Source organism: Neophocaena asiaeorientalis, unplaced genomic scaffold, assembly GCF_003031525.2.
Source record: "Neophocaena asiaeorientalis asiaeorientalis breed wild unplaced genomic scaffold, Neophocaena_asiaeorientalis_V1.1 scaffold76, whole genome shotgun sequence".
NCBI classification, from domain to species: Eukaryota; Metazoa; Chordata; class Mammalia; order Artiodactyla; family Phocoenidae; genus Neophocaena; species Neophocaena asiaeorientalis.
Genome location: NW_020173668.1, coordinates 1,912,592 through 1,935,416, shown reverse-complemented (window position 1 = coordinate 1,935,416; position 22,825 = coordinate 1,912,592). Strand labels below are relative to the sequence as shown.

The 22,825-nt window shown below is 50.9% G+C and overlaps 1 protein-coding gene across 6 annotated transcripts in view; it reads right to left on the bottom strand.

The window, feature by feature from the left end:
- Positions 1 to 534: 534 nt before the first annotated feature.
- LOC112401765 (phosphomevalonate kinase) overlaps positions 535 to 22,825 on the bottom strand; it is a 32,416-nt gene continuing 10,125 nt past the window's right edge. For 2 of the 6 annotated variants that reach the window (XM_024748225.1, XM_024748226.1), the window contains 4 exons: positions 7,843 to 7,906; positions 5,081 to 5,233; positions 2,148 to 2,277; positions 535 to 1,078 (listed from right to left, as the gene is read on the bottom strand). In XM_024748225.1, the coding sequence (XP_024603993.1) occupies positions 942 to 1,078; positions 2,148 to 2,277; positions 5,081 to 5,233; positions 7,843 to 7,906 (484 nt within the window). In that variant the 3' untranslated portion in view covers positions 535 to 941. Of the gene's footprint in view, positions 1,079 to 2,147; positions 2,278 to 5,080; positions 5,234 to 7,842; positions 7,907 to 10,089; positions 10,374 to 13,231; positions 13,388 to 14,966; positions 15,001 to 22,825 lie in introns of those variants that run through there. The other 4 variants (XM_024748232.1, XM_024748227.1, XM_024748230.1 and 1 more) reach the window with 4 other exon arrangements.

The following is a 22,825-nucleotide window of genomic DNA, read 5'->3' as shown; positions in this document are numbered from 1 at the left end:
CATACTAACCCTCCACCCTGGGCAAGTTGTTCACTCCTCTGAGTCCTTGGCATCTGCTAAATGCAGATGAAAATGCGCTCCTCGAATATTTCACAGGGTGGCTGTGAAGAATCTGGAAGAAATTTAGAAATTGTATAAGGCTATATAAATAAAAGGGGTCAAGTCCAAGGCCTTCTATGGGAAAGCTGAGGTTTATGGTGACTTGCCCAGGGCCAAACAATGGTTACCAGGTGCCATCAAGCTCTGGTGCCTCTGCCCCTCTATGATACCCCAGTCCCTCTGGGTACTTGCTGGTGGCACTTTCTGTGGAACACTGAGCCTCTCTTGGGGCCATCCCAGAAGACAAGACCCTCAGACTCCAATCCTGCCTCAGACACAAACAAGCCTTTTACTCACTTGGCCCGGATCAAGGTCAGCCTCTGCAAGATATGTTCCCGCCCAGCTGGGAGGCAGAGCAGAAACCCACAGCCACCAGGACAACCCAGGCCCTACGGAGCCACACAGGCTGGGTTGTCATCTGGGAGACGAGAGATGTCCAGCTCTGAGCAGGTGCTCCAAGAAGGTTTATTAGTATCCACATTGGGGAGCCCCAGGCTCTTGCCGAGAACAAGGGGCTGAAAGCATCCAGTCGGGGAAGCAAGGCCACCACAGGCTGACAGGTCTGGCACCCATGGAGATGGTGATGCTTCTGCTTCAAGCACAGCCAACTCACCCCTCTCTGCCCTTTAAGTCTCCTTGTAAAGAGGTAGGGCTGTCCTTTCCACGAAGAAATGAGGTCCCTGGTGGTTTCTTAACTTGTCTGACATCTACCAGCCCCCAGAAACCTTGACACAGGCCCTCTGTCTGCTCCCCCAACCTCGGCCAGCATCAGCAACCACATGTTCAGCACAGGGAGCCCCCCCTCACCCTGGCAGCCCCCGCTCGCTCCTAGAGCCTGCCAGCTAAAGTCTGGAGCGGACAAATTCTATCAGGTGCTCCAACTGCTCCTCCAGGTGCTGCTCATCTCCGTGGTTCTCAATGACCCAATCGAAGGCCCCGACGTTGTCCAGGCCACATTCTGACTCAGCATCATCCACCCCTGCAGAGGAGGTATGGCGAGGTCAGGCCCCATCCCTCCTGACAAACACCAGGCATCGGGCATTGTGGCCTGCTGACCCCACATGGAGCCACCCTCTCTTGCACTCCCCTCAGTCCCTCCGGAACCAAGCTCCACTTACCCCAAAGGGCACTTCCCCACCCCATGAAACACCAGGATAGCAGGTTCAGCAGTCCACAGCCACCTGAGCCCCCCAGAGGGTCCCGCCGACTTAAGTCTTCACTTGTCACTGCCATCTCAAACCACAGACAACCCAAATGGCCATTTCGTTTTCATTTTATGTGAAGCTGGTCGTGTCCATTTCTATCCCTGTATCTCTGATTCAGTTCTCATGGAAGGCAGAGTGTGCCATTCTCACCTGACAATGAGAATGGTAGTAAGAGCATCTACCTGGTGGGTTTGCTGCTACTATAAAGTGAGATAATGTTTAAAGGGCTTAGCATGGGCCTGGCCAGAGTGAGTGCCCAGGAGGTGAGCAGCCATTAGGAAGGGTCGTACCCACTGATCTGAACTTCCCCAAGTCACAATGACCTAGGGCAGGGAAGACATATGAGCTATGCCTCTGAATGGCCACAGTGTAGGTCCTGGGCTGGCACCACTAAGGCTGCCTAGTAGAGCTTCCTCTCCCCCCTCCCCCTACTCTGTTAATCAAACAGGAGTGAAGTTTGTCAGGCCCACCCTCTGACCCACTGTCAGTCCCCCCACCAGGCTGGAAAGCAAAGGTGAAGGACCAGGGAAATGGGTCCCAGCCAGACCTCCAGAAGCCCACTGGTCTGGAGAAGGCAGCCCAGGTAAGGATACCAGGCCAAGGTCACGGGGCAACCTTCATCCCCAAGGATACCATCTTCTACCCGACTCCACTTTTTAATCTGGAGGTGCTCCTGAGCCCCAGGCCTCAGACTCCTTTTTATAATCCCCTGCTCACTCCCCACAGCCTGCCAGGGAGACAGCGGAAGACCAGACCAAGAGCCCAGGAGTGGGTGGCCTGGTCTACAGGTGGGGCGGCTGGCCTGCGTGCAGAGCCTTGGGGCAGAGGTTGTGAGCAGCTCACCTGGTGTGAACACCCAGCCCCGCTGCTGTCGGCTCTGCTCTGTGGCCACCACGCGGACCGTCTGCGTCACAGCCCCGTAGGCCTCCCGAAACCACTGGATGTCAGACACCCTCCGTGTGTCACTCACCAGCTGCAGGGAAAGGACACAAACAAGTGCCCAACAGGACATGGTGCAGGGAGCAACAGGACAAGGCAAGGGGGTAAGGGAGAAAGAGGAGAAGACCCAGACCCAGTCCAAATGAACGGGAGCATAGACTACAAAACCCAGGAAAGTGTAGCCCCATTCCCTATTATTACCCAGCCAGCTGGGATGGACATCCCCTCCCCCCTCCAGGCAGCCCTTCCTGACTGCTGCACTCCGCAGCCCGATATGCCCACACTGTATTCTACGGTCATGTCGGTCATCGCTGAGCTGAAGAAGAGACCTCAAGCTTTGAAGTCAGATCAGCCAATCCAATGCACTCATTTTACAGATGAGCAAACTGGTGCCAGAAACAAAGATACCCTAATCGGTCCCTGCCCCCAGCGCCTTTTAAAACGTAAATGTGATTCCCATCAGCCCCTTGCCCTAAATCTCTCAAAGGCTTCCCATAATTATAATACAATCCAAAGCTCTCACCCCAATTTACAAGGACCTATAAGATCTGGCACCTACTTCCCATCATTTTCCCTTCATTCATTCTGCTGCAGCTAACTGACAACCTTGCTGTTTCTTAAACATACCAACCGGGTCTCCTCCTCAGGGCCTTTGCACATCCTACTCCCTCTGCCGAGATAATCACAAGGGAGGCTCCCTTGCTTCATGGAGGTTTCTGCTCAAATATCACCTCCTCGGAGAGGCTGTCCCTACCATCCTGGCTCCCTTCCTGTCCCTTTCAATTCTTATATGCTTTTTATTTTTCTCTGAGCACTAAGTATTCATGAAACCATCACTATTTATCTGTTTGTGTGTTTATTGCCTGATCTGCACTCTGTAGAGTCAGCTCCATGAGGGGAAGGACTGTGTCTCCATTCACTGCTCTATTCCTGGCCCTTAGCACCATCTGACACATAAGGAGCACTCAGGAGCACATGGTCAATGAACGAATGAATAAGCTAATAAAGAGGTCAGCTGTTTTTGTCCATGCTGCAGACATGTCCATTCACCCAGCTCTTAAACAAGTACTATGTCAAACACCTACTGTGTGCCGGGCACTGTGCTAGGCACTGGGGATAGAGTGGTGAGCACAACAGACCTGGTGCTTGCCCTCAGGAAGCTCACTGTCTGGTGGGAGAGACAGACTCTAAAGATGCAGCTTCACTAATTACCATGTAATCACAGCGCATATCAACAAGCATCTCTACCTTACCACTCTGAAACTGAACTCCTGATTTTGTCCCCAAACCTGTTCCTCCACACCGTCCCTGTCTCAGAAAATCACAACTCCATCTGTCTAGCTACTCAGAACAAAACCCTTGGATTTGTCTCCTGTCTTTCCACCCCAGAGCCATCATATTGGGAAATCCTATTGGTTCTATCCTCAAAATCTGTGCAGAATCCGCCCCTTCTCTCCACTCCACCACCACCCCGAGCCGAGCCACGGCCATTTTGCTGTCTTGTGGAAAGATCCTCTGCCTGGCCTCTCTGCTTCCATTCTTGCCCTCCCGCAGCAGCCAGGGAGAGCTTTCTATAAACCTTAGAGCAGACCATGCCTCTCCTCTGCTCCAAACCCTCCAGTGAGTCCCCATCTCACTCAGAGAAACCCCAGGCTCTTCCAGAGAATCTGCAATGATCTGACCTCACCTCCTGCCACTCACGCTTCACCCACAAAAACCCATCTGGGTCACTCCCTTACTTCCTTCAGGTCCCGCTCAAACGTCATCACATCAGTGAGACCTTCCTGATACCTTTAATAAAGCAGCAACCCAGCCCTCCTCAGAGTCCTGGCCTGCTTTATTTTGTCCCTTAGTATTTATCTCCACCTGACATATTCTGTATTTTATTAGGGCCTAATTCCCTCTGCCCCCAGCTTAATGTAAGTACCCTGAGAGCAAGGACTTCATCAGATTTTCACATGATGTATCCCCAAATCATCTGGAACCAGTCCTGCTACAAGAAGATACTACTGGGGGCTTCCCTGGTGGCACAGTGGTTGAGAGTCCGCCTGCCGACGCAGGGGACACGGGTTCGTGCCCCGGTCTGGGAAGATCCCACATGCCGCGGAGGGGCTGGGCCCGTGAGCCATGGCCGCTGAGCCTGCGCGTCTGGAGCCTGTGCTCCGCAACGGGAGAGGCCACAACAGTGAGAGGCCTGCATACCGCAAAAAATAAAAGAAGATACTACTGGCTGCCAGAATGAATGAGGAAGGAAAAGGGTAAGGTGCTATGGGAGCACCTGACCAGGAGCGCCAGTTAAAACCTGGGCATCAGGGAAGTCTTCCCTGTAGAGGTGCCATGGGAGCTGAGCTGGAGCTAACCAGGTGAAGAGGGATAGAAAGGGCAGTCCGGGCAGGTAGAAGGACACGGGCAGAGGCCTTGATTCCAGAAGGGGTTTGATTTATTTGAGGAACAGAGAGAAGGCCAATGTTGCTGCGGCTTAAGGAGTAAGGAGGCTAAAAGGGCAGCAGGAGCCAATCATTCAAGGCCCAGAAGTTCACGTTACAGATTTTGATTCTGTCCTTCAAAACAGTGGGACAAAGGGTTCTAAACAGGACTTGGTTGATGTTTTTAAAAGGTCACTCTGGCTGCTGTGTGATGAATGGATCACAAGGAACAAGAGCCGAAGCAGGCACCAGTGTGAGGGCTGCTACGACTGTCCAGGTGAGAGACGGTGGGGGCTTGGACCAGGGGCTGGCCGTAGGGAGAGAGAAATGGACACATGTGAGATATGTCTGGGGAGAGGCAGAGGGCTGGGGAAAACAGATTTTCCTAATGCTGCCATAGAGCCCACTTACCCAGACGGGCTGGGAGACGCCCTCCACGATCTTCCTGCAGAAGAAGCCTGGGTCGGCCTGGCGCTTCTCCTCCCCCCAGCGGATCATGTCCCTCCGAAAGGGCTCCTTGTAGGTGCTGGCATCCAGGAGTCTCTGGAAGTCTAAGTCGTGCTCCTGCCCAAAGCACATTCTGTTTATGCCACCACCCTCTCAACCTCACTTAGGTCTTCCCTAAAACAGAGGGAGGGCCACCCCTCCCCTCACGTGCCCTCCCTGAGGACTGCCGCAAGGACTCGTGAGGTTGCCGCCAGGCCAGAGGCCTGCAGGGGAAAGGGTCCTAGAAACTAAGAACTCCCAAACACTGGCAGATGGAAGAAACGCCTTGGGATAATCCAGAGATTGTTTCAGTTTGTCTTTAAATGTGTGATGTGGTTTTCTCTTTTGCAACAGTTTTTACCTTCCCAATTATTTCTGGCTTAAACTAAACCTGAAATTAGTTTACCTCCCTTGGGCGCAGGCTTAGTCTTCAACTAAAGTGGGAAATCTGAAAACATCACATTCTGTGTCCTTCCACACCCCCTCTGGCATCGTTTGTCCCCATCCCAAAGCCCAGGAGACTGGGCTTCCCTGTCTCTCTCCCCTTCCCCTCACCCCCTTCCCCATCCCCAAATTCCTGCCACCCTTGCTGCATCAGCATCACTACATTTGGCTCTGGGCACTCCTGGACCCCTGCAGCAGGAGGGGGGGCCGTCCAGAGGGTCCCGGGATGGGAGGGGGCCTGAAAAACATCACTCAGTTCAGGTTTCAGCTCCCCTGGCATTCACCGCAGCAAGACCCTCTCCCGAAAGACTCAGTTTCTTCACATACAAGCTGAAGGGGCCGTGACCCAGCAAGTCAAATCACCTACCTGCACCCTATTCCAAGGTGGGGCCAGCAGCCATCTCCCATTTATAAACTATAAACTAGTTTGCCATGTACTTTTTTTTTTGTGGCTGCTTTTTCTAGTTGCGGCGAGAGGGGGCTTCTCTTCGTTGCGGTGCACGGGCTCTAGGCGCACGGGCTTCAGTAGTTGTGGCACGTGAGCTCAGCAGTTGTGGCTCATGGGCTCTAGAGCACAGGCTCAATAGCTGTTGCACACGGGCTTAGTTGCTCCGTGGCGTGTGGGATCTTCCCGGACCAGGACTCGAACCCGTGTCTCCTGCATTGGCAGGCAGATTCTGCCAATGGTAGGGTAGGGAAGCCCTACCATGTACTTTTTACCACAGGGGAAGATTAGCCACCAGGAGCATTATGGTCTGCTTGTCAATTATATTCCCCATTGCAACTTATAAAATCAATGCATTAACATTTCATTTTGAATTTGTTTTCAAATGGGAGTAATGGATGAAGTAGTGCTGGACTTAAAAACAGCGGGCACAGGCTGGCCTATCCGTCTCCTACTGGGGTTTTAGAAATGCAAACTCCTGCCCACTCACCCTACCCCACCCTCTGGCCTGGCTCACTGGTCTGGAGTGGGGCCTAATTTGGGAAGTTTGGAAGCAGATCAGTGGTTTTCAAACTGCTCCTCTGAGCCCTGGGGTTTGGAGATGCCCAAGCCCCACTGGGGAAGGCTGAGTGCCTCCACTCCACTCAGAGTCGCTCCCAGTCTATCTACTGGATACAAGGAATTTCTGCATCCAATTTCACTTGGGAAAGATTCCCACTAAAAAAAAAAAAAAAAAAAAAAAAAAATAAAATTGAAAACCACTGAATCTGTTATTCCCAGGATCCCCCAGGCTGCCATGCTACGAATGGGTCTGTTTAGGTGGTGGGAGAAGACCCAATGGTACGGGAGAATGCTTCCCATGGATATGGGGCCGTCATATGGAAGGAGGGGACAAATTCATTTTGTGTGGACCCAGAAGTTCACTCTCAGGCCAACTGACCAAGGGGCCATGAGCACAGGTCCCTGGAAGGGTGCACCTAGAGGTCAAGGACAGAAATGTAAGCGAAGATCAGTCTCTTCATTGTGTGGGGAGCTAATCCCACCCTCCAGGCTCCCCTTCTGAAGTCTAAGATCCTGAGAGTTCCTATTTATTTTTTGCAGTCCTATTTTTTTTAATCTACATGGTTCAAAATTCAAAAGATAAACATCGTTTATAGTGAAAAATCTCTCTCCCTCCTGTTCCCCAGCCATGTAGGTCCCTTCCCTGGAGGCAGCCAATGGTCCAGTCTCTTATGTATCCTGCCCAGGCTTTTACACATCCCAAGCGCCTAGAACGGTGCTGAATGCACCCCATAAATATTTGTTGAATGGCTAAGTATATGAGCAAATATATTTACAATTTTCCCCATTTTTATACAAATGCAGCATTCTCTATACACTGTTCTACATCTTGCTTTTGTCATGGGATTAAATTTCTAAGGGGAGAATTCCAAGGGTTGTTGCAGGCCAGCTTTAATGGGGGAAATGGGGGTGATGTGTGTCATATTTTTTGAATAAGGGGACAGACCCTTACCAATAACACGGCATCATAGCTGCCAACTCGCGTCTACAGACTTTTCTGGACACGCTTTCCTGAACACGCTCTAGGGAGGTGGCCTGAAGTGAGTAAGGCCAATGGGAAAGAAACTTAAACAGAAAATGCCCCCAAAAGGTCCACTTATAGAAAGCGGAGAGCCGTGTGCCACCCTGCCAAAAGGAGCCAGAGAGATGCTGCTAGGGACTCAAGCAACAGCACAGCAACTAAAGCTCAGGAGCTGGCTTCTTCCAACCCACCAGATGCCACAGAACCACCACCTACCTGAGCATACTGCTTCTTGAGTGGACCAGAGAGCCGGAGGACAGCACACACGTCAGCTCCAAGTCTGTGAGACAGGGAGATCCGAACCCCGTTAACCTAAAGCTTCCAGGCCCCAGAAGAGTGAAGCCCCATTTCTGCTACTGGCATCTATATAACTTTGTCAGGTCTCAACTTCCCTGATTTCCTCATCTGTAAAATGGGGATAACAGTTTCTTTTCTGTCTCCCACAGGACTATTATGAAACTCCAATGTGAAAGAGCCCTGAAACTAACAGGGAAAACAAATAAAAGCATAATTATAGTGTGAACATCCTAGCAATATTCTGGCTGGATTCAGTTACTGCTGGGCCCCTGAACTAGTTCTCTCACAGCCAGGGGTATCTCAGTCTCAACTGACTTGGTCACCGCACATAAATAACTCATTCATTCAGTTGTTCAATTTGCTCAGCCAACCATTTGTCGGGTTCTATATTTGGATCCAGGTGATACGAATGTGAATAAGATACATGATTTCTGCCCTGACCTTGAGATGCTTACAGATTCACTTAAACACTGACATGGTGAGATAGATGTTCTTATTTCCATGTTTCAGATGAGGAAACTGAGGTTGAGTGAGGAAAACTGACTCACCCAAAGCACCGTTGCAAGTAACAAAGCCAATATGGGTAAAATAAATATAAATGCCAACATTTAATTCCTATGCCTTTACTAAATGCCAAGAATTGTTCCAAGCCCTTCATGTGCGTTATCTCATTTAATCCTTACAATCACCCTATTATTATCTCCATCTCACAGATAACAAAACTTTCTCATGAGAAACTTGTACAGGCTTCCCTAGTGGCGCAGTGGTTAAGAATCCGCCTGCCAATGCAGGGGACACGGGTTTGAGCCCTGGTCCGGGAAGATCCCACATGCCGTGGAGCAACTAAGCCCCGTGCGCCACAACTACTGAGCCTGCACTCTAGAGCCCACATGCCACAACTACTGAGCCCACGTGCCACAACTACTGAAGCCCACGCACCTAGAGCCCGTGCTCTGCAACCAGAGAAGCCACCGCAATGAGAAGCCCGCGCACCGCAACGAAGAGTAACCCCCGCTCGCCACAACTAGAGAAAGCCCGTGCGCAGCAACAAAGACCCAACACAGCCAAAAATAAATAAATAAATTTATTTATTTATTTATTTTTTAAAAAAGAAAAGAAACTTGAACAAGATCACACTCGAATAAGTGGTTGAGTCAGGATTTGAATCCCAGCAGTCTAATTCCAGAGCCTGTGCTTCTGATCGCGAATTGACTTATGTGTTGGGTGGTAAGAAGAAATGTTACTTAGGAAAAGGTGGCGGATACTTAGTGGTGAAAGATTAGGGCAGCAAATTCTGCCCTGGGCTTTTCTGCAACCTCTTAGAACCCCCATGGTGTCCCAAAGCAGCCTCCTGTTACCCCCACCACACTGGCCTTCAAGAGGAGGGGAGCCCCACTCCACGTTCTCAGGCTTCTGTGCTCTCCTAGACCAACAAAAATGCTCCCACACAGAACATCTTGCTTTGGGAGAAAACCTGAGCAAAAGGTATTATTAGGAGAAGCAGTGAGGTAAAGCAAAATGAACCCATTCCTTGGAGCTAGGCTAAAGCTGAATTTGAGTTCTGGATCTACTGATTACTTTGTGTTTCTGGCAAGTTTGGGTTTGGGTTTTTGTTTGTTTGTTTTTAACTTTTCAGAGTCTCAGTTTCTTCATCTGTGAAATGGAGATACTGATTAATAATACCACGCAGTACGTAACAACACTATGTGACACATAATAAAGGCTCAGTAAACCGCAGCGATTAGGTGGTGTGTTGGGCAAGGATTCGTCTTTGAAGTCTGATACAACTGAGGTGTGGTCTGAGGCAAATCCTTTATCTGTGACTCAGTTTCCTTTTCTGCAACCATCACCTCGCAACACTGTCTGGAGGATTAAGAATGATGTATAAAAACGTGCCTTGGTAGTAACTGTTACTAATGCTTCTTGGAGAGACCTACAGCTTACAGTCTTCGGAGAGGTGGCCGCCTGGTTCTTTGAGGCGGGCGTGTGCAGACTGCTGTTTTACGTGACGGTGACAGTCCTTCACTTCTCGCCGCCCAGCGCTCCTTCTGCCCTGCAACCCGAGGACCTCAACTCCAAAGCTCAATCCATCACACCCCAACATACCCTTCGTGTCACGTGATTCGGGGTCGCCCCGGTCCTCCCCCTTCCCCGCCCCGCGGACACCTGCTCTGCAGCGCCTCGGTCACGAAGTCCTTCCCGGATTTCCTCTTCCCGCTGAACAGCAGCACCAGCCGCGGGGCGCCTCCCAGCGGGGCCATGGGACCGCCACCCTTTGAGATCCCTAAAACTGACACTTTTCCCTATCCCTTAAATCAGGCCACCTGGCCCAGAATGGACGCGGCCACTCGGTGGAGTGGCAACAAGGAGGGGTTCCGCCCCCGTCTTCTTCATGGCCGTGGAGAGGACTGTCAGCCCGCACACGTGCTTCCGTGACTTTAAATTAAAGCCTGCATAAATGGATTATGGAGAGAAAGAAGGTTACTTCCTAGGGCAGCCTTCTAGCCTATAGAAGCTCCCCTACCAGAACTCATTTGGAACCGTCCAACCCGCCCAGACTCTGACGTCACGGTCCCGCCTTCTTAGCCGACACGCGTGACACGTTGTGGGGCGGGAATTGGACGCAACTATTTTCCTCCGAGGGGGGGCTGACGTCTTAAAATTTCCTAAGTGAACCTCACATTGCCTTCCACACAACCCTACAAACATGAAAAAAAAAGAATAAACGTGTTCATGTTGAGAAAGTTTTCAAAACTACCTGTTTATCTGTGCATTTTAATGCATGTGCTAAAGCAAATCCGTATATGCCCCACAGGGAAAACAGGTCTTTCTGGATATGAAATGAGGCGAGGACTCGAGGGGTGTGTCTGGTGACGTCATGCTGGGGAGGAGCTTAGACAAACGCGTTACTTTATCGTTAAACGGGCTTTATAATTGGAGAGGCCGCTACAGCTCGACCCTTTAAGACCAGCGGGAAGATTCACACCGCTCTTCTAGCCGCAGCCTGCTTTCCAAAGGTTTTCTGAAGCGAGAGAGCTTGGAATGACATCAATAGAATAGGTTTAAAAGGGGCTTTGAAGCCACCCCTGGACGAGATTACCTCGTTGGGTTTTTTTTTGGTTTTTGTTTTTTGGTTGTTTGTTTGTTGAGATTACCTAGCTTTATCTGGGGTCTAGCGCTCAGCCAGGAGTTCAAGGGGCAAAAATAAGTGGTGGTGATCTGCCCCTTCCCTGAATTCCCACTTCTGCCCACAGCAGCTGACAGCTAGTCCCAGTTAAGTAAGTGGAGTCATCTTTAGCTATGACTCGCTGCCCTGTATCTCTCTGAGCTTGTCAAAACAGCCTGCAAGCCATTACTGCCTCCATTTTACAAGCTATCATATCAAGATAACTGAGGTTTTCTTTGGGAAAAACCATTAATTCTCTGAATATTGAAAAGATGGCACAGGAGAAGCTAAGGAAATTAGAATGGTCAATGGTCAGGTGCACAAAGAATGGACTTCGGGAAGGTCTTTTTTCTTGTAACTCAGAAAGCACTGTACATATCCATGCGCTTAGAAGGCAGCATGGAGTTGTAATCCCGGCTCTGACACTTCGCAGGGATGTAGCCACCTCACAGGGTTACAATAAGAAGGAAATGAGGGAAAAAATGATAAAGTACAATAAAAATGCTTTGTATATTCTCAAGTGTCATCCAAATATGGAGTTATTTATTCTGAGCATTGTGTGATTTCAAAGTTTATACGCCAACACAGGATCAGATTTCCCAGCTCACCTTCAACAAGCGTTTATTTGGGACTCCACTGAAAGCACCAATCCCACCTCTGCCAGCAGAGACTAGAAAGGATTAACTGCACTCACCCTCCTGCTTTCCTGAGTCATCACTAAGAAGTCAGAACTCCAGAGTCTCTTCCCTCACCTGACCAAACTACACCCCACCCCTTCCCCACACCCCTCCTAGAATAAAGACCCCTGGAATTCCCAGTGATCAGAAAACATCCCCCACACCCCAGCCTCTTCTCAGTAGCTCTCTCCTGCTCCCTGCCTCAACTGAACCTCACTGTCCCCTATTACCCTCCCAGGGGAGGACTCTTATTCTCCCCCAGCCCTCAGACCTCAGCATACATAAACTTGGTGTCTGTCGTCTCCCTCTCGCCCCATTTCAGCTTCCAGACCATCCCTCCTCTGCTTCTTGGAAAACTCTGGCTTCTCTAAGACTCATACCACCTGGCTGAGCTACGCTTTTCCCCTCTTCAGTGTTGACAACCACCATTCCTGATGCTCGTTCTCATTGTACTGAGACTCAGCCACTGGCACCTTGTCTTCTCGTCCACCCGGTTCCCATCGTCATTCTCAGTGATTTCACTATCCAAGTGGTCAGCCCATCCAACACCCTGACAGCTCAAAGCCTTGACCTCAGATGTCCAAAGGCTTTTTCTTCCTCTCCTCCTCAGACACCAGCTCCCATGGACACACCCTGGGCCTTGTCATCACCAGAAACCATTCAACCTGCAAATTCACACACCCATCCACCCTACCCTCCAAGGTCACTTGCTCAAGCACTCCCCAGAGGAGTGCTTCCCTCCCAGGGCCCATGAAACTCTTCATATGTTATATAACATCTGCTCCTCCTTCCTTCCACAACCAAAGGGAATATCAAATAAGTGAATATGTGTGGAAAGCTTTCCTGATCTGTACAGGACTGCACAAATGTGAGGCACTATTTTTAGGGTAGAACAGTCTGGTCTAAAGGCCAGGCTGCTGCAGAGGGTGAGGCAGGAAAGGGGGAAGAAGCAGGAGTGTCTGACAGGAGCGGAGACCACCCAGGAAGGGAGCGGCCAGATTTCTTGAGGACTGAGATTGGAAGCCAGAGATGCCGGACACTGCTGTCCGATGAGGGTTCCAGAAGATGACACTTGAGGAAGCCAGTGCTGGCCCCTGAAAACAGAGAAGTACCCCCAGAACTCAGGTATACAGTTACCTCTGAGAGTCACCTCTCACTAAAGGGACGGACCATTTAAAGAGAGGCTTGCCTCACTGACTCAGAAGACAGCTTAGGAGGAAGCCCTGTTTGAAGGAAGCCTACTCCCTGTATTAGCACACCCAGAGACAGGATGAGCCTGCAGGGGAGCAGCTCATACAGCTCTGCAGAGCCTACAAGAGGGAGGAGCTGGGCTTGTCAGTGCCCCTCCAACCCTGCCCAGGCAGAGGGAATCCCAAACAGGAGGTACCAAGGTCTGCCCCTCCAGGGCAAGCCTGTCCCACAGTGGAACCAGACGCCATCCTGGCTCAGCAACACCACCAATTACCCTTGCTTCAGCTCCATGCTCTGGTTCCAGTCTATCTTCCCATGGTCGTTGTCCAACTGACCCAAGCATTTCCCTCTGCTGGAGTGGTCAGTGTAAATGTGACTTGTGAATCAGTCCTCATGTGTTTGACCATCACTGCTTCAGGGGCAACGGAGCCTGGCAGATGAAGGACAGAATACGGTAGGGTTGTAAGGAAGTAGTACAACAGGGAAAGAAAAGAGGGGGAGTCTGAGTCTATGAGAAGATGATGGAGAGAAGTCCATTCATTCATTCATTCAACATGTATTTAAATGTCTAAAACGTGCCGGGTACTGCTAGAGATGCAACAATAAACCAAACGGAGACTACTCTCAGCATTTATTCTCATAGGAGACAGGCAATTTCAAGAGAGCTTAAAAAGGGAGCATGAGGGACTTCCCTGGTGGCGCAATGGTTAAGAATCTGCCTGCCAATGCAGGGGACACGGGTTCGAGCCCTGGTCTGGGAAGATCCCACATGCCGTGGAGTAACTAAGCCCGTGCCCCACAGCTACTGAGCCTGCGCTCTAGAGCCCACAAGCCACAACTACTGAGCCCACGTGCTGCAACTACTGAAGCCCACACGCCTACAGTGCGTGCTCCGCCACAAGAGAAGCCACCAAGATGAGAAGCCTGCGCACTGCAACAAAGAGTAACCCCCGCTCGCCACAACTAGAGAAAGCCCACACGCAGCAACGAAGACCCAACGCAGCCAAAAATAAATAAATAAATTTATTTTTTTTAAAAAAAGGGGAGCATGAGAGGGACTCCCCTGGCAATCCAGTGGTTAAGACTCCGCCCTTCCAATGCAGGGGGTGCAGGTTCGAGCCCTGGTCTAGGAACTAAGATCCCACATACTGCTCGGCACGGCCAAAAAAAAAAAAAAAAAACATGGGACATGAGAGCCTTCATCCCAGAATTGGAGAGGGAAAATTGATATAAATTACCACTTGCAGGATGTGCTGGTATAAACTGGAAATGGCTCTATGCATCCTCATAGATGTTGTTCCCTCTGCCTGAAACACCCTTCCCATCTTTTCGCCGTGAAACAAACTCCGACTTGTACTTTAACAGCTTGTTTTGCCTCCTTCAGTGAGCCTTCCCTGACCTCCCACCCCATCTGACGTAGACACCTGTTTTCTATGCTCCTGATTGATACACCCTATGCTCATCCCTACATAGCATCTTACACTACATTGTAACTGTCAATTTACTCACTTCTCTCCCCCCAGTTAGCTAATAGTTAATATTTATTGAGCCTTTACTATGTGCCAGACCTTTTCTCAATCATATGACATAAACAATGCTACCCCTACTTAAAAATGAGACAACCCGAAGCTCATTATAACTAAGAGATTTGCCCAGGCATTCACCAAATAGATTGCTGTACATTGCCCCCAACCCCGGGATCCCACACCAAAGAGAAGGGGCAAAACAACTTCCAAACAAACAACTGAAGAATCTGACACTTAGGGTCTCACTCCTCTCATGAACCCCCTCCCCCAAATTCTTTAAGTACCCAGTGAGGATGAAGCCAGAGGAAATAGAAGGTATGCCCAGCTCTCACTTTGTCCGGTTCTCTAGCTTTAAGAAATGCATCAGGCAGAAGATGTCCCTGGAGGTGAGAGGCTGCCCGCTCAGGGGATGCCAGGGAAGCAACCAACCTTCCACCAGACAGTGTGCCGCCTCCAGCAGACCAATGGAAAGTTGGATTCTCCTGTTCAGTCCTTGGTCTACAAATTATTTCCATCACTGTAAGGTAGAGATTTTACCTTCATTTTTATGGCTAAGGAAACTGAGGCACAATTCAATGAATATTGTACAGCCAAGATAAAATTTGAGCAATCTGTAAATTAATATATAGAAAAACAGGGGCTTCCCTGGTGGCGCAGTGGCTAAGAATCCGCCTGTCAGCTCAGGAGACATGGGTTTGAGCCCTGGTCTGGGAAGATACCACATGCCGCGGAGCAACTAAGCCAGTGCGCCACAACTACTGAGCCTGCGCTCTAGAGCCTGTGAGCCACAACTACTGAGCCCATGTGCCACAACTACTGGAGTCCACGCACCTAGAGCCCATGCTCTGCAACAAGAGAAGCCACACAATGAGAAGCCCGCGCATGACAACGGAGAGTAGCCCCCGCTCGCCACAACTAGAGAAAGCCTGCACGCAACAACGAAGACCCAACACAACCAAAAATAAGTAAATAAATTTTAATAATAATAAGTTTTTTTAAAAATAAATTATTAAATATATATATATAGAAAAACATGCCTCTAGCATTCAAAGAGCATCTACTACAGCCGGTAAATACTTTTAACTTCATACTCCTGTTTTATCACGTCCATAATGTAGACAAAGCGCTATGCAAAAAGTAAATGAAACATAGAATAACCATTTGATGAGCAATTCCACTTCTGGGTATATATCCAACAGATTTGCATGTAAGTCTCAAACAGATATAAAACTCTTGTTCATAGCAGCACTAGTCACAATGGTCAAAAGATGAAAACAATTCAAATGTCCATCAACAGATAAATGAGTAAACTAAATGTGATATATATTTACAATGGAATATTATTCAGCCTTACAAAAGAATAAAATTCTCATACATGCTATAATAATAATGATGATGATGTAGGCAAAGCAAGGATCCTCCAATTTTCGAAAGAAATAAGCTCCAAAAATTTAACTAACATACCCAAGGATGGTGGCTACATCTGAATCTTGAATACAGTGAGAGAACAGAGATTCTTCTTTAAACAAAGATTCATGATTTTGAGACATAGTTTTGTTTTTCTATTAGATTATTTTGTGGTGAATGTAACCTTGTAGCTGGGGAACAAACACCACTTCAACTACTATGAAAGAGTGATTTAGGGGAGTTCCCTGATTGCCTAGAGGTTAGATTCTGGGCTTTCACTGCCGTGACCTGGGTTCAACCCCTGGTCAGGGAACTGAGATCCTGCAAGCTGCGTGGGGAAGCCAAAAAACAAAAAAAAAGCGACTTATCGATTTCACTTGACTTATTTAATAGTCAGTGATAAAGGTTGATGTTTATTTTCTCTTTTTTTGATTTTTATTTTATATTGGAGTATAGCTGATTTACAGTGTTCTGTTCGTTTCAGGTGTACAGCAAAGTGATTCATTTATACATATACATATATCCATTCTCTTTCAGATTCTTTTCCCATAAGGTTATTACAGAATATTGAGTAGAGTTCCCTGTGCTATACAATAGGTCCTTGTTGGTTATCCATTTTATATATAGTAGTTAATCCCAAACTCCAAATTTATCCCTCTGCCCCCACCTTTCCCCTCTGGGACTGTTATTTAACAATCTTAGTGATAAACGTTGATGTTTATTTTCCAAAGGATATTGAGACACGTGCCTCAGAGTCAGGAGCTAGAAGTGGTGGAGCCAGGTCTGTGTGGCTCCAAAGCCAGCATTTTCCCAGCCAGGGCAGCCCCCTGGACCTGCAGGTCTGGCCTCAGCAGGCAGTGGCCACTCCTTCCCATGTTTCTCCCCCCAACACTGAACTCAACACCCACCAGGTTGCTGGAAAGAATATCAAGTGGTACCAGCCCAGGGCCAGGCACAGAGTATAAGTGCTCCATAAGTGATTGACAAATAACTAAATGAGTGAATGAATGGGGGCTCTTAGGCAGAGAGTTGGGGAGCCTGGATTCACTCCTGAGGCTAGAAGGGCCCTTTATGGGTATCCTCAAGCCTGAGACCTCATAACCCCACACTCAGTTGCTCTGGTTCCAGGGCTGCTCTCAGAGGTCCCTCTCTCCCTCTCAGCCCAGTCCACCGCAAGGCCACCTTCCTGTCCCTCCCACTGCTGCCCCCCTGTGGCCACCACCAGGCATCTCTTCAGAAAGAGCCATGAGTGAAGTCAGTGCTCATGGGGCAGCAGAGGAAGACCTGCCTTGGAGCAAGCCGCTCCTCCAGACCTCACCTCAGAGCCTAAGTGCCAAGCACGAAGAGCCAGAGAGAGGAGCGGAGGCAGGAAGAACAGGGGACTCTTAGGCGTCAGCAGCCCTGGGCTCTGGTCTCCACTCTGTCCCTAGCAAGCTTTGTGACCTTGGACAAGTCACTTCCATCTCGGGGCCTCAGTTTCCACCTCTGAACAACAAAAGAGGTAGGACTGATGCCCATGACAGGCCCTTCCAGGGCTGGCCTTCTACCCACAAGCTGGGGCCAATCAGGTGGCAGCTGGTGGTCAGAGAGGAAATGCCTCCAGGGCCAGGTGCCCCAAGTAGCTGAAGGACCCCACAGATGGGAGCTCAGATATTGTATCCAACCCCTGGGTCAGCTCTGGGGAAGGGGGTGTGGCAAGCAGCAGTTCCAGACGCTTCAAATGCCCACTGGTGTCCTAAGGGCTGCCCGGGGGCCAGTCTTCCTCCACTGTCACTGTCCAGCTATGATAGGACCTGAGGCAAGTCACCTCCTCTCTCACTCTCAGTTCTTCATCTGTATAAAAGAGAGAGATTCATGGCATTCCCTTCTTTAAGGTCTACTCTGTGAGATAAAAGGTAGAGAAAAGGCTCTGAAAGTTCCCAGCCCTGGGAGATGAGAGGGGTCTCCTGTTTTTCTGCAGGCCTCATGCCACGGTTCCTGCACTGGGCCCTCCCTACAAAACTGCCCCAACGAGGGCCCAGGCCACATTCCAGACGAGCAAGCATTTCTGGCAGATCTGTTTGGCCCATGAGTGACTGAGCTTCCAAAGGGGGCCGTCTAACACTTCCCTCTGAGCGGTGCATGGCTTCAGGTTTCTGCCTGTCGTGCCCCACCCAATGACCTGTTGCTTTGACTTTGAAAAGGGTCTCAGTGATGACCTCAGTGGACGAGTCACTCCCCTCTTCTGGGTGTCTCCCATCAGGCCCAGTAAAGGTAAGTGTACAGACTGGTAAGAATTTCTCCAAAGGGCCCCTGCCCTGGAAAGGAACGTGGGAGTGGGGTGGGGGGTAGGAGGGACACAAGGACTGGGAGGTGGGGACGTGCAACTTGATGGAGCAGAGGGGAGACCTGCCGGGAGGCTGGCTCTATCCCTATTCCACATCCTGTACAATCAAGCCCAGCAGCTTCCCCGTCCCCACCCTGCCCACACACCCCACCTCCACCTCACCCCCATCCCCTCCCCTACAAAACCAGCTTCGGCCTTTCCTCCTTCTTTCCTGATATTGCATGAGAATGCAGTCATCCACCTGTCATGAGGCTGGGAAGCTCAGGGTGTCCTTGACTCCTCCCTCTCCCTTGTCCTTGCCCCATCCAAGGCCAGTCCATTCTAATTCACAGCTCTAAATCAGGCCTGTGTGATCTCCCTTCTGAGCTGCTGGCTGACACCTCCTAACTACCTCCAATTTCACATCTCTCCATTCCACCCTTCCGGCTGCCAGCTGCCCTGCACCAGTGTGTATCTCCCTTTTCATGCCCCCTGCCCCTCAGTGCCTTCAGTGGCACCCCTCCCCATTTGCTATGGTAAAGCTCCCCCCTTAGACTTGCAGGCAGGCCTGTGGGAGAACTTGCTTCCTTACAGGAACATGAACTTAACACCGTCTGCCCACCAGGCTGTTCCACCATCTGGAATCCCCTCCCCATCAGCTATCCTATTATCTTCAAGGTCCAGCTCAAAGGCCACCCCCTCCTTCCTCTCCACCTCCCTGGCACCATTAAGAGAGTACTTTTAAAACTCTGCTCGGTGTTAAACTAATCCAATTAGCCTCAAGAGCAAGGATTGTGGTCCCCCCTGGGCACCTAGCACAGTGTTGGGTCTTGAATGCTAGTTGGCATCTTTTCCCCACCAGCTCCTACTACGCGGTTTGGGAACCAACACCCTCTGCTCCCATATCAGTAGTTCACAGAGGCCTCGGCTTCCCCTTAGAGGTTAAGTAAAATAAAAATAAAACTTTTTTGACAGTACTCTACAGTTTAAAAGTCTTTTCCTCTGTCTTTGCGTGACTCCCTCCATCATCACAACCCGCGAGGGGGGATCCACAGTCTCACTTCAGTGATGAGAAAGCCTAGCCCTAAAGCGAGGAGGCCCATAGGTGCACAGTGGTGGAGACCGGAGACGGTTTCCTGATTGAAAGCTTGCCTGGGCCACAGGTCTAGCTAGTTAGAAGAGACCTGGCCCAGGATAAAGAACGGGTGAGAGGGGAAGGGGCCTGTTTTGGTTCTATATGGGCAGGGCCTATTCTGGAAGCCAAGGGCTACCAGAGAGACGGGCAGCAACCTTAAAGGAAGGCTCACAGAAGAGGTATAGGGAACTCAGACAACTCACCAAGAATTAGTTATAAGGAGCTTCTGTGGCTCAGACGGCTGAGTGGTGAAAGCGGAGAGGAGGGACCAGATGTTGTCTGGGTTCAGGGCAACAGCCCCATACCCACACCCTGCGGTGTCCCTTCTAGACCCTCTGTGAGCATGTGAAGTGTGAAGGGACCGGGAACGTCTGTGATCCAGAACAAGATGAGAGGAGGAGACGTCCCGACACCAGGGTGGCCCTGGGAGGTTCCCATGGCAAGAGCCCACCAATCCAGCATGTCCTTGGGCCCAGCAGAGGGGGCTGGGAGTGGTTCTCAAAAGGAACACATGCCTCTGACCCTCAAGGAGCTTATGGAGTGGTGCAGGCCTGAAGGTGACCACCACCGCACTCTAGCCACCACCCCCATGCCCCCATTCACCAGATGGGTGGGAGTGAAAGGCAGGAGGGAAAAGCCAGGGCCTGGAGGACCTGGGGAGGCAGGAAGAGACGGAGAAGATCCTGGAGGGGGTAAGGGCTGGAGGGAGCAGTGGTGAGAGAAGGCTGAGCTGAGGGCAACGGGAAAGGGGGTGAGGCTGAAGAATGAAGGGCAGGGATGGGAGGGAGGAACAGCAGGTTGGGGGACAGCAGGGAAATAAGTTTAGGGAACTGGCCAAAGGAAACAGAATTTTTCCATTTGAGAGGGGAAGGCCCAAGAGGACCCACTGGGCCGCAACTCCAGTGATTCCCCGAAGGCACCCCAGAGCTGAGCTCTTAGCTGGGGAAGTTCCCAGAGGGAAGGGCAGAAGAGCCAAGTGCTTAAAATACCAAGTGCTTAAATTGGAAGGGCCCAGACCAGGCCCTGGAGGCCAAGCCGGGCCGTGTGGCAGAGTCCAGGGGGTCTACACACAGGCTCTCCCCGCCCCTGCATGGCCAGGAGCTCCAGCTCCAGCCTCCCTTGGCTCATCTCCACATGCTGGGCCTATCACCAGAGAGCATCCTATGATCTGGGACTTGGGGTCCCCCACTTTACCAGTGCTGCTATGGGTGCATGGGTGTGACAGAGAGGGTGGCCTCATGGCCTGTGATGGGCATGAGGATCACCGAGACAGGGTAACCAGAATGGCCAGTGTCCCTGGTGTCCTGGCCCCTCCCCAACATACCCCTTGGGTTCATGGCTTTTTCTTCCTGATTCAGCAGTGTCAGAAACCTCCAGCTCAGCAATATCTACTTCCTGAGTGGCTAAGAAAGAGGAGGGGCTTGAGGGAACTTCCTAGCGTCCCTGAGAGTTCGTTATGCAAATGAAGGAAATGGGCCCTAGAAATGAAACTGAGAAGCCCCAAGCAGCCCACACCCTCTGGGAACCCAGGGGGCCAGTTTGTGTCCCCCCCCCCGAGCACAGCCCCCTCCCAGGACACGGAATACTAAGGCCTAGCCTGAATCCAGGCAGCATAAATTTTGAGCACCTGCAGAAGGTGAGCAACGTGAACCGAGTAAAATAGGCCTCCTCACATGGACAATGTTCCACAAAGCCAGGATGCCAAATCCAGACCTTGGCCCCGGGCCAACCTGTACTTGCTCCTCCTGACCCTCACTCCAGAAACAGAAGCCTCCTTTCCTAAAGCCCCCTTTCACTGACCCTCTGCCTTGGAGGAAGTTCTTCCTTAGGTCTAACTGCAGTCCCTCATGCTGCAGAAAGCAGGCTCCACTGGACTATAAACTCCTTAACACGCCTCTGTATTCTCAGTGCCTCACTGCCTCTGGTACACAATAGACTGCAAATGTTTGCTGAGTGAGGGGACCTCTTTACATGCCCAGCCGGCCCCGCCCCACCCCACAGCTGAATTAAATGAGCGAATACACTTAAAGCCCTTTAACAGTGAGTGGCCCATCCGTCGTAGTGTTACAGAAGCAGTTGCTTTCAATTACAGCCCCCTTCTGGGCAGGCCCCCTCAGCTTTACTAACACACTCCTCTGACCTCCTCACACCATCATTCTGTCCCCTACACTCCCAAGGTGCTTTCCAGGCCAATCAAGAATCCCAGTCAGGAAGGACTTCCTAAAGAGAAGCCCAGAGGAATCTGGGTCTTCCTGGGAGAGCTAGCCAGAGAGACGGCCCAAATCAGTGGGGTGGGGGGGTCCAAGATTTGGGGTACTAAAGTAGTGAGGGAGGTGATGTCTGGAGCAAACGTGGAGCCGAGGCACCACCTAGTGGTTCCTTCACCTCCCCAATCCTGGGGGAGGTGCGGGGGTGGGTCGGGGGTCCCCTACTCCTCCCTCCTCCACACCCTGAAGGGAGTGAAATCACTTTTGAGTGCCAAATACAAGACAGGTATTTGGTTTACACTGCTTTATTTAATCTCTTCTCCAGCCCCTCAGTCTCCTTTTTTGAGGATTAGAAACCCAAGGCTCCCAGGGATTAGCTTGCCCAAAATCACTCAAACTGGATTTGAGCCCAAGGCTCAGACTCCAAAACCCATTCGCATATTTCTACATCTCCCAGGGGTGCAGCCAAGGCAGCTGTGAGCAAAATGGGGAGCTCCAGCCCAGAGGGCCTGAGGTTTGCTGCGAGGGTGAGGTGACTGGGAGAGGAGTATATGGGAGAAGGTGAGCACCAGTGCCTACAAGGCGGTGGGTGTGGATGTCCCTTGTGCTTAGAAACAGCCCCAAGTGACAGAGTCTCCACCCAATGTCACAGCTCCAACAGCATTTTATTGGGATCTGAGTCTACAGTTCACGTGTGGAGGTGAGCAGCAAGGCTTAAAAGGGGGTTTTACCCCCCTGGGGACAGCTCCTTCCAAATCTAACAAAACGCCAGGGGAAACCCTCATGCTGGGCCCCCAGCCAGCCAGGATAGTCAAATCCCAGGGGGCCCGGGTCAGTGCGTGCAGCCAAGGAGCCCACTCTCCCCCTCCCCTCCCCGACACGCGTGCGCGCGCGCGCGCACACACACACACACACGCACGCACGCACGGAGAAAAGCTCTCTGGCTTCAGAATTAGAATTGCCCCACCCCCCCTTCCTCCACCCCACCCCCAAAAAAACAGGCTTCTCTCCCCTCCCCCCCCCACTGGGATGACACAATCAGGCTGCAAGGGTCACGGCCCCGGGTCCTGAACATTTGCATACATTTGCATAGATAGCAAGGCAGGTCCAGCTAAGACCTTTTTCTAGCAAAAGTGGTTTCAGTTAGGGGCTGGGTGATTTCCGCTCTCCTCGGTGAAGGATATCCAAGGACACCAAACGAGCCAAGGGAGGTGGCAGTTTAACGGTTCCCAGGGGACAGACAGCACGGGGCCTCAGCCCTGGCGCTGGTGGCTGTGTTCCTCCCTGG